General features: G+C 46.5%; 5 protein-coding genes across 5 annotated transcripts; 4 read left to right on the forward strand and 1 right to left on the reverse strand.

Annotated features, from left to right (window-relative positions):
* Nucleotides 1–334: 334 nt before the first annotated feature.
* Nucleotides 335–1,579, forward strand: EDB93DRAFT_1233521 (uncharacterized protein; the record flags this gene model as incomplete). The annotated part of the gene is made up of 4 exons (XM_041451311.1): nucleotides 335–641; nucleotides 702–884; nucleotides 934–1,087; nucleotides 1,143–1,579. Exons 2-4 carry the CDS (start codon nucleotides 822–824, stop codon nucleotides 1,577–1,579), a joined length of 654 nt encoding a protein of 217 aa, XP_041302648.1. The 5' UTR covers nucleotides 335–641; nucleotides 702–821.
* A 200-nt stretch (nucleotides 1,580–1,779) lies between these two features.
* On the forward strand, nucleotides 1,780–2,072 carry EDB93DRAFT_1069427 (uncharacterized protein; the record flags this gene model as incomplete). Its single annotated transcript, XM_041444949.1, has 2 exons — nucleotides 1,780–1,884; nucleotides 1,932–2,072. Coding segments are annotated over 2 exons (246 nt in total), but the record flags the coding sequence as incomplete, so codon positions are not given.
* A 323-nt stretch (nucleotides 2,073–2,395) lies between these two features.
* Nucleotides 2,396–3,047, forward strand: EDB93DRAFT_928857 (uncharacterized protein). The gene is made up of 3 exons (XM_041457983.1): nucleotides 2,396–2,467; nucleotides 2,516–2,860; nucleotides 2,911–3,047. The coding sequence occupies exons 2-3, from the start codon at nucleotides 2,623–2,625 to the stop codon at nucleotides 3,003–3,005; spliced, it is 333 nt and encodes a 110-aa protein (XP_041302650.1). The 5' UTR covers nucleotides 2,396–2,467; nucleotides 2,516–2,622; the 3' UTR covers nucleotides 3,006–3,047.
* A 42-nt stretch (nucleotides 3,048–3,089) lies between these two features.
* Nucleotides 3,090–3,862, reverse strand: EDB93DRAFT_1094043 (uncharacterized protein; the record flags this gene model as incomplete). Its single annotated transcript, XM_041446563.1, has 2 exons — nucleotides 3,090–3,454; nucleotides 3,508–3,862. 2 exons carry the CDS (start codon nucleotides 3,860–3,862, stop codon nucleotides 3,090–3,092), a joined length of 720 nt encoding a protein of 239 aa, XP_041302651.1.
* A 2,804-nt stretch (nucleotides 3,863–6,666) lies between these two features.
* Nucleotides 6,667–7,353, forward strand: EDB93DRAFT_1107972 (uncharacterized protein; the record flags this gene model as incomplete). The annotated part of the gene is made up of 2 exons (XM_041447785.1): nucleotides 6,667–6,871; nucleotides 6,935–7,353. The coding sequence occupies 2 exons, from the start codon at nucleotides 6,667–6,669 to the stop codon at nucleotides 7,351–7,353; spliced, it is 624 nt and encodes a 207-aa protein (XP_041302652.1).
* Between the last annotated feature and the right edge of the window lie 3,267 nt (nucleotides 7,354–10,620).

Genomic DNA, 10,620 nt, shown 5'->3' on the forward strand with positions numbered 1-10,620 from the left:
GATATGGTTGCTGTACCGGTGGACATGCAAAGGGTACGGTGTACGGCCAGACCGTACACCGTACAAGACGTATTCCATATGGCCGTCAACGGTACCTTTACGGCCTCATACGGTCGGAAAGGGTGCTGATTTATCCCATAACTTCTTGCCCTGAACCGCCATGCCCTGCAGTGACAACAACAATGACAGCGACGAGTCTGATAGCTTGCTGCGTGTGCTTCACACTGATAGAAGCGGCGTTCTCAGTATGTTCCTTGTAGTATTTTACTGAGACTTCCCTAGTTACTTGTTTTTTTGTCCCCCAAGCCTTGCATTTCCACCCACAATGTCCTCCGAGTCTCCTGCCAATGAACCTCAATTTCAGACTGTCCTTGGTCGTGGGCACCATGCTAAAAATACCACATGCTTGACTGAGAGCATCACGGCAGAATTGGAAGGTAGTCAAGATGTTCCTGCTGCTAAGTCTAAGCCACGGAGAAGCAAGAAGTCGAAAACCACCCAGAACCGCTTCAATGGTCTTACCATCGAGGGTGACCTGGACGACGAAGGGAGTGACTATGTCAGTCCTTCAGGTTCGCAGTCAGATACTACATCAGACTCTGGTCATGAATCCGACGTCATTGAGATTACTGAACGAAGAGGTAAGTTTGAGTATCACCCCATAATATTTGATTGGAAACTCGACCACATATGAAAAAAAGCTCGCTCACTTGTTGCCTTCGAAAACGGTTCCGGAACGAATGAATAGGCGCAACGAAGCAGCAAGCACATAGCCAAGAAGTCAACCACTCAAGCTTTGGTGACTGCAACTGCAACTGCCAATGCGCAAGAAAATTCTGCTGAAGACGTTGCACCCCTTCGAAGTTCTGCTGCCCACTGTCAAGGTATGGTGTTGTTGCATTTCGTAGATTTAAGTCTTACCTGTACTGTTAGGCTGCCAAGCGGAACCCGATATACCACTTCTATGATGTTGTACAGTTAAATGCTGCAGGTCAGGTTGGCGATGCAGGAGACAGACATTACAAATGTCACTTGGGTAATTGGAAGGTTCTCACTATCACACGTGCAATGAAAAGCAGCTTGAATGGTGATTTCTCTCATGTTTCTGTAGAGTGTTGTTCTCACTAATATGTAACTATCAGGCCTGATTGGGCATCTCAAAACACATTTTCCACCTATGTACTGGTTATACCTCATCTTGAAGTCGCATGGAACACCTCCCACTGAAGACGAGCTCAAAATGGCACGAGGCAAAAAAGTTCTCGATCCAGCAGCAGCAGCAGCATACGTGACACAGCTTGAACAAGCATCTGCAAATCTTGTCGACGCCTTCAACAAACAAGTCAACAAAGCATTTGGTGACTGGAACCAAGACAAATTCGAAGACCTGCTTGTGAAATGGCTTGTTGCATGTGACCAGCCGTTTGACGAGGTTGAAAAGCCAGAGTTCAAAGCATTCATTGAGTACACTCACCAAGGTTCGCTATGTATCCCTGGACGAATGGCAATCAAATGTCATATCATGAAGATGGGTGACAAGACTATCCAAGGAATCAAAGATATGGTTCAGGTAGGTTGAACAATTCAAAAAATATTTTCTCGTACATTACCAACCTTCTTCAGGAACTCAAGGCGAAAGTGAGCCTTTCCCTAGATGCTTGGACATCGAGCAACCAATTTGCATTCCTTGCAATTATCATGCATTATGTGACCAATGACTGGCAATTAGGTATGTCCCTCCCATCATTTTTGTGCCCAACCTTCAACTTCGCATCAACAGAAGAGCTTTTGATTGATTTTTGTGAAATTATTGGCGAACACAGTGGTGCAAATCTTGCCGAAGCTGTGTGGAACACACTCGAACTTTACAGACTCAAAGATCGGGTACAAAACAGCAGGTCACATGATTTTATGTACTCATTCTGTCATAGATCATGGGTGTCGTATGCGACAATGCTACGAACAATGATACACTACTTGAATCCCTTGAAGAAAAGTGTTCCGCTGAGGGGATCGACTTCTCGCACAAGAAAGCACGGATCCATTGTTTGCCACATATTGTGCACCTATCTGCAATGCAGCTTCTTGAGGGCATTGGTGCTATCAAGCCAAATTCGAGACGTAGAGAATCTGCATACCAGGACTCAGTTACTGCTCCCATAGACTGTGAGATTGACGATAACGCTGCACTTCTTGATGAAGCGGATCAATTTGGCACTCTGCAGGGGGTTTTGTCGGCTGTCGACAAGGTATTGAAATCACAGTTTTGTAAAACACATTACTAATGGATGGATCCAACAGCTTCGAAAGATTGTTTGGTCAGTTCGGTCAAGCCCACAGCGACGCAAGGCATGGCTTGCAGAGGTCATGATATCACTCAAGAAGACTGATAATACACTCAGTCAAGTTGCACTCATGCTCATTTTGGACGTCAAGACCCGCTGGTCATCGACACATCAAATGCTTCGTAAGTACAGTTTCATAACTTATGATTGAGTACCAATCAAATTCACAGGCCGTGCATTGGATTCCCGCAAGGCTATCAACGATTTTGTGGCAAAGACACGTGAAATATGACAATATGAACTTTCTGATGACGATTGGCAAGCAATTGAACTAGTGATGGGGTGGCTGAAGGCATTCCGGTCAGCAACCACTCAAATGTCAACAACCAAGCGCCCAATGTTGTCTTCGGCTCACGCTATATTTCGTGGCCTTGAGGAGTCACTTCGGGATGATTTAGCGAATCTTCCAGACTCAGCCCCAACAAAGATACGGCTTGCTTTGATCAACGCGCATCGGAAGCTCAGCGACTACTTCTTCAAGATTGATGACTCACCGTACTATGTCTGGGCTTCGAGTGAGTTCTCACTGAATTTAGATTTATTTTAATAGCTAATCTAGTTCAAGTTCTCGATCCCCGCATCACTTACGAAGGTCTCCGTGATGATTGTGATGCCAATGATGCAAGTACACAGGTCGCAAATCAACTCACTGAAGAATGACCTACATGCCCTGTATAAAAAAGACTATGCCACTACATCCGTTGCGCAGGACAGTGCATCATCGCTGTCTTCCAGCACAGGCCATCACGCAAATGTGTCTGATGGTAGAAATTCTCCCTCAAAGATGAATTTCACGGCGAGGTACAAGAAGCGGTCAAATGTTTTGGTAGATGAATTCGATAGTGAGAAAGTCAAACATGCCGCATCAAGATTCTTCTTGAATTTCTTTGTCGCTCCATTGAATTTGAGTCCATGTTTCCAATGTGTGTTGTTCACCGGGCCATTGTTGTCGGATGAATTGCGGCGACGAGAAACACCTTGTCGGATGTTTTCAAGGTGTGTCTGGAACCAGCTTTCGCATCGAGCAGACCAGAACCCCACATCCAACCCTGACCCAGCCCAGGCCTGCGGCCTAGGCCACCAAGACAACTTCTCTATGCATCCGTTGTCTAATAATTCAAATTTGAGCAGACTGCGGGTCAATGTGAATAGGAAAACTTACTTGTGTATACATAATACGTCCCACAAATGAAATCGACCTCCTCTTCTGATAACTCGTTGTCAAAGTGAGTCTCGCTGTTGATGGTGAGCATTTGTCCAAATGGGACAGCATCCTGTGAGATGCCAATGAGGGCCGAGGGGAGATTATCAAATCCAAGGCTATGTAATGCTAGCCGCCATAAGATTCCACCGCAAAGCAGAGCAGCTCGTGCACGATCTTCATTCATGAACTCGTGATGGTACTGCTCATATGTGATATAATCAGCGTAAACGGCCTTGAAGGGGGGCCGGAAGTATCTGAGCGAGAATGTACGAAGTTCGCTGAGCGGGCGCCTAGCCTCAGGAGAAACTGCCATGGGCTGCAGTGTCTTGAACGTGATGCCTTTTTGCAGGAGCTTGAGGGCAATGGTCGGGATGTCGGACCCCCAGTCATGATGGAGGCACATTACAGCTGTAGCGGTGTCAGGAACCACGAGTTTCCACAGGATGAGACTTCTTGATTGGCTTGGCTGAATTACGTAGAGTCGCTCCTAGCCAGGGATGTCGAGAGAGCAAACTCGAATGAATGCATTCGACACCGACAAAGGAGTGCCAGGTCCCAGGTCCCAGTGATTGGCCGGGATCTCAGACAACTGCGACGTGGGGAGGGTGACAAGATAACCCACGAAGCATGTAATGACATGCTTTTGCACGTCTGAAATTGAGTCGACATCCTTACCTGAATCTCCGACAATGTTGCAGATGTGGTTGAACTTCTGCTTCTTGACCCAACTTTCAAAAGCGGCAGATCCAGCATTGGATCTGGTGGTCCCACCATTGGATCTAGTGGCCCCACCATTGGATCTGACAGCTCCACCATTGGAGCTGGCACTGTTATTCTGCACCTCACTGGAGGTTCCACCATTGGGTCTGGAGGTCCTACCAATGGATCTAGTGCTTGATGCCATCAGATGGAAGCCGAGGTAAAATCGTAAGTGGGTTATGAAGTGTTCAATACCCTCAGTGTAATCGGACGAGGCTGCAACCTCATGACGTCCGAAGTAAGTGCGAATATTCTGCAAGAAGCTGGATAACGATGGAGGTACAGGGGGAGGTGGCGGCACAGGATCAGGGATGGGGTCCGGGAAATTGAACTGGTCTTCTTCCCAGTTGCTGTCAGGGGTGCTGGTGGGATCCAGCTGATTACACAAGTCCCACTCATTTCTGAATGAGTCGTACAGCCTGGTAGAGTTGCTGTAGTTCCCCCAAGTCCCCGATACCTCAGCCTTCGTGAGGCGGATGCGAAGTAAAAAGCCCTCAAACTCGTCTTGAGGTTGCCATTCGAATACCATGGCCGTACTGGACTTTCCAGGAAGACTGTGATTCTTCGCTGCCTGTTCCTGACTCTCACGTGATTGCCGTTGAGCAGGGGATTCCTTTTCCTCCTTCTTCCAATTTTCCTCGCAGCGTCGTGTAAAAAATGTCTTCCAATCTTCTCCCGACTTTTGGCCACTGAGTTGTTGAGGGGCCGGAAAGCAAGGGTCCACTTGAGGATTCTCAGGTGCGGTTCCCCATCCAAGGGCAGGCTTAGTTGCATTGGCATCCCATCCAAGGGCAGGCTGAGTTACATTGGCATCCCACCCAAGGGCAGGCTGAATTGCATTAGTATCCCACCCAAGGGCGCTCCTGCTCTGAGTTCTATCATCCCGCTTACCCCACACGTCATCATCCTGGCCCCAGCCATCATTCTGACCCCAGGTGTCATTACTTATGCGCTGCGCCTCAATTGCACGTGCGACAGCTTCCTTGGACGGGTTATAATGACGCAGCTTCGCGTCGAATGCAGAGTTGTTCTGCTTGAGGTGAACCCAGACCGGGATTGAGAAGTGTTCGAATATAGGGAGCTGTAGCTCCCAAGGGAAATGGGAGGATGATATGAAGACACCGGTGCGCAGCACTTTGGCCGACAGATCTCCGACAAACGAACACAATAATTTGTGGACCCATTCAGCTGGTATGCCAAATATCGAACTCTGGGGTAACAATAGACAGGACAGGTGGAGAGTCCACAAAGTGTTGTGTTGGTTTAGGTAATGACTCCCACAACAGTACAAACTGCTGTGTTAGTTTTATTTTGCAAGGGTAAGATGATACTACCACAACCGTACGAAACAGTTGTAGTAGTGGACTATAGGAAAGGAGTAACTTGGGACTTTGGCAAAATTTCAGATGTGTGACAAATAGTTACAAATACAATTATGTCATCATTGTAATTGGCCACTCCAATTACAATGATGACATAATTGTATTTGTAACTATTTGTCACACATCTGAAATTCTGCCAAAGTCCCAAGTTACTCCTTTCCTATAGTCCGCTACTACAACTGTTTCGTACGGTTGTGGTAGTATCGTCCCCTTAAGTTTCCAACCTTGGTGGTTTGTACCATTGAGTTCCTCGCCCCCCGATCTCTCCGAGCCCGATAGTTTGTACTATCGAGCTCATCCTAACATTGAGCGCCCCCCGACCTCCTGCCTCATTTTGGGTGGGCGACTCAATCTCAAATCAGATTGCTGACAAAATATTATTTGCAGCTGTTTGTCTCGCCATCTCAAATTTCGCCAAAGTCCCAAGTTACTCCTTTCCTATAGACTGCTACTACAACTGTTTCGTACGGTTGTGGTAGTATTATCTTACCCCTGATTTTTTGAGCTCGATGGTACAAAACCATCGAGATCATCTGTAGGTGCACACATGAACGACCAATTGGTCACCCACTTAAGGCAAGCCTGGGTAAAGAACGATATGGCCAATCGATTGATGTACACTTGACTCTCTGTTTGTACTGTGGAGCTCATGTTCTCTTATACTTTCGTCACTCTGAACCCGATAGTTTGTACTGTCGAGCTTACCGTTCCTCGTCGACATTTGCGAATATGGAATTTTCCCAACAATATGACCAGATTGTGTGACCACTTTGTTCACGGGCACTTGGAATTGCGTTGCGCTTGTCTCGTCAGATCTAGATTACGGTATGTATTGTTCCATCGTCCCTTGTCATGCATCCAAATAGTGTCCATATAGGCAATCACCTTGTACTTTGTCGTGGGCATTTGTCTCCGATGCCTTGTTTGTGAGTTGCTCCATTCTTCCCTTGTTTTTTTTTTTCATTTAAGTCCCGCTATGCCAGGATATACTTCCAATCACCCAACCACCAACCTCCCTCAATTCTCCATGCCCATAGCCCATGCAATGCTCAAACGATGTCTTTGCGAGGAGTGCATTGAGAAAGGTGGATATGACGAGAAAGGCGCACCAAAAGGAGTGCTCATGGCCAAACACTTAATCGTGTCTCATATCTTGCATGTAAAAGCGGAATGCACCGCAGGTAACAGTGTGATTATTGACATACATTTTTCTGCCACTGACCTTGCCGCATGCACCATCGCAGACAACACGTCATCAGTCGTCGTCATCACTGACAATCTTTGTCGCTTGACCCTTGATACGGATGTACTGGTCAATATTTCTCTGAGCTCGACAGTACAAACTGTCGAGCTCAAACCTGACACAGTACCTGTCTCAAAAAAGGGATGCAATCAATGCACCGCAAAGACATTGGTTGTCCTTGACAACATTGAGTCTCGGATCCAGCAATGCTTTCACTTGTTGCTGCATTCTTGTAGCATTGATCATGTTGGTCGCGAACTACATTTACTTCGTAAAGCTATGCAAAATGTCATTCGGCAGACCGATATCATAATTGCACGAAAGAAGGCAATCAAATTGCAGATAGACATATTGGCAACCCAGTGCAGCACTCACGAGCCATCCGATGATACACCCGTCGAGATCAATACCAGTAAGTGAGCGTGCGGATCATCATGACAGTTCTTTGCTTATCGTTCAGTAGATACCCTTCCACAAGATCCAGTGAACGAGTTAGATGAAATCACTCAAATTGTTCTCTTCCTTGGCGTCACATGCAGAGTTATCATAGGGGTCAGCAGGAGTAGCTGTGATCTAATCATGAAGATCATTTCCATCATACTATTTCTCCCATTCAGGAGACCAGATAACAGCCTCAACCCCTCCCACACACATATCCTAAAGCAGATCCCAATGACCTCAGAAAGCGCCGAGGCCAGATTCCATCTCAAGGGAAAGATTGTCCTGTATGCTGTCTGCAGTTGCCATTGCACCTATCCACCAACTTATGCACCAGGCTCGACGACTCCAGTATATCCTGAATGGTGCACTCATTGTCCTACGCTCATGACCGAATGTGGCGAGGCTTTGCTTGTTGGTGCTGATGGAAATTCCCTACCCAGGAGGACCTTCATGTACCACGATTTCAAGGATTATCTGTTTGGTCTCCTCTCTCGTAGAGATATTGAGGCTGTGATGGATCAGGCATGCGACAATCTGATGGACTCAATTGATTCCCCCCATCCGTCCTTCGTCAAAACCCCCTTTGAAGCTCAATTTCTTCGTCAGTTTGATGGTCCTCATCCTGGTTCACTTTTTGTTGACAGAGGAGAGGAGGGACACTATGTCTTCGCTCTTCATGTGGATTTTTTCAATCCGGAAGGTCTGAATATCCGTGGCGCCAGTACATCATGCGGAGTTATCTCTATGGCATGCTTAAATTTACCGGTGGATATCAGATACAAGCTGGAGAATATGTATGTTGCGGGTATCATCCCAGGTCCGGAGCAGCCGTCACTGGAGAACCTCAACCACTACATCCGACCCCTCATCAATGATTTGGTAGATGCATGGCAGCATGGTATCAAGTTCTCCAAAATGGCTTGTTACCCCCATGGCTGGCTTACTCGTAGCGCCGTCGCCCCTGTTGTCTGTGACCTCCCCGCCGCTCGTCATATTGCTTCTATGGCTGGAGTTGGCAGTCACTTCTATTGCAGTGCATGCAATTGTTATCATAAGTCTACCTGTGGAAGAGTTGACTTCGAGAAGTGGGAACCTCGCAACAAAGTAAAATTGCAAGAATATGCTGAGCAGTGGAGAGACGCTGCTACATCCTCTGAACGTGAAAGACTGTTCAAGGCTCATGGTGTGCACTATTCCGAACTCTGGCACTTACCATACCGGGACCCCTCCCAGCAACTTGTCATTGATCCAATGCACTGCATATTGGAAGGCTTGGTCCAACACCACACCCGACATCTTCTCGGTTTAACTTCAGAGTCGACCACATCGACATCACCCTCCCCAGCATTTGCATGTGACTTTAGCGAAATACCTCCTGGGACAATGACAGCCAAAGAGGTAACACAGATATCTGTGATTTGCACCCTCCTTGCATCTCATGTAGGTTCTGGCGACGATAATCAACTGGAGGAACACTTTGACAAGCTAAAAAGCACTCTGTCTCATAAAAATTCTGGACCGTTGAGATTTGCCTGCAATTCTTTACATTGTATGCCCCAGAAAGTTGGCAGAACACTGAAGATTGACTATGTCAAGGCTCTTGTTAATTGGGTAAGCTCTTTGCTGTGATGTTTCTTGCCATCAAATTCTCTAACACGCACTTCACAGCATTGCAGACAACCTCTAGCGGCCCCTCAAAAAGTTTGTTTGTTCGAGACAGCAGAAGTACTTGATCGAATGTGTAACATCATCCGTGATACGACCACCCCCACTTGGCTTGGTTCCGTCCCCAAGAATTTTGGCGAGGCATCTGCTGGGACAATTAAGGCTGATGAGTGGCAATCCCTTATCATGATCTATCATCCCATCGCCCTCATGAGCTTGTGGGGAGCTGGTACATCGCATTCTTCTGATGAACTTGCTGTTCGCCTCAAAACTATCCTCAATCACACTATGGAATTAGTCGGTGCAGTGTATCTTGCTTGTGCATGAACAATGACACCAAGAAGGGCTCAAGCCTATCGCTGCTTATGTCGGAAAGTTGCAGACAATTCATCCCACCTTCTCTGTGCAACTGAATCACCATGCATCGTTCCATATATATGATTATCTGCTCCTATTCAGGCCTGCTCACTCATGGTGGTCTTTTCCTTTCGAAGGTTTAATTGGAATTATACAAGACATTCCTATCAATCACAAATTTGGTACGTCCTTTCAAAACACGAACGAGAAAGTTAGACTTAATCCTGTTAGGGGAGCTTGAAAACACAATGCTTCTCGTCAAGTGCAGCCTTGGCTTTCCCAGTTAGTTTGGTAATCCGTTTAGCGGCAGAATGGAATCTTTGGAGCTTTGGAGTTGGTAAAATATATATCTGCTTACTAAACCCACACCCACAACATACCCACACCCACAACCCATGTGGGTTTCATATACCCATGCTAATCCCTAGCCCGACCAGACTGTCCGCCTGCTATTCAAGAGTGTGGGGTCTTGTTTGATCGAGTATTCAATAAGAGTGCTACAAGTTCTATCCATGAGCTTGCCGAAGATCCTATGAATGATGCCATCAAGGTTGCCGACTGTGTGGCAACTAGTGTGGTGCCTGAAGACCTGTATACCCTCATCAGACGACGAATGGCAGTATTACGTGCTACACTCAAGTTCGACGGTGTGATCTACAGTAAGGCGTCTACACACTTGGGCAACAGCCAGATTTTCTTCTATCCTCGCGGAGATCGGTCGTTAACCCCTGTCGCTGCCAGTATCAAATACATTTACAGTACACGCTGACAGGAGAGTTATTATTTGCTGTACAGCGACATATCCCGCTAGATAACCATACCATTGATCCCTTCTCAATATACCCTTATTTTCCGGCAAAATTGTACTCGACAGACTTCGAACCCCGCCTTGAAAATGCCAGGTGTCATGGGTCGTTAGTCACTTTGCGCGATGGAGGGTTTCTGACTGTCATGCTGTGATCCTATCCTTATCTCGCGACTGAAACTACCTAGCCAACATTTAAACTTGCATTGTTATAGCTTTCAATATGAATATATTTATTTAATCTCTTGCATTTTTGCAGGCGGGTGAGTGGGCGATGATTGGGCGATATATTTAATCTGAAGATAAAACTTGAAGTTTTGTCATCACATTTTGTTGCCGCCGTGAACTTGATATTTTCGGCAGGGTCTAATTGTTTGATACAACTTAACATAGTGACCATGGACCAAACTTCAAGTAAT

Source organism: Suillus bovinus (genome assembly GCF_016758785.1).
Source record: "Suillus bovinus strain UH-Sbo-P2 chromosome Unknown EDB93scaffold_90, whole genome shotgun sequence".
Lineage (NCBI taxonomy): Eukaryota > Fungi > Basidiomycota > Agaricomycetes > Boletales > Suillaceae > Suillus > Suillus bovinus.

What these genes read in the sequence shown, in the direction of transcription:
- EDB93DRAFT_928857 (XM_041457983.1), top strand. Translation starts at nt 2,623, where the DNA reads ATGGGGTGGCTGAAGGCATTCCGGTCAGCAACCACTCAAATGTCAACA. An exon ending in GTACTATGTCTGGGCTTCGA is followed by an intron (nt 2,861 to 2,910) that starts GTGAGTTCTCAC and finishes ATCTAGTTCAAG; the next exon opens with TTCTCGATCCCCGCATCACT.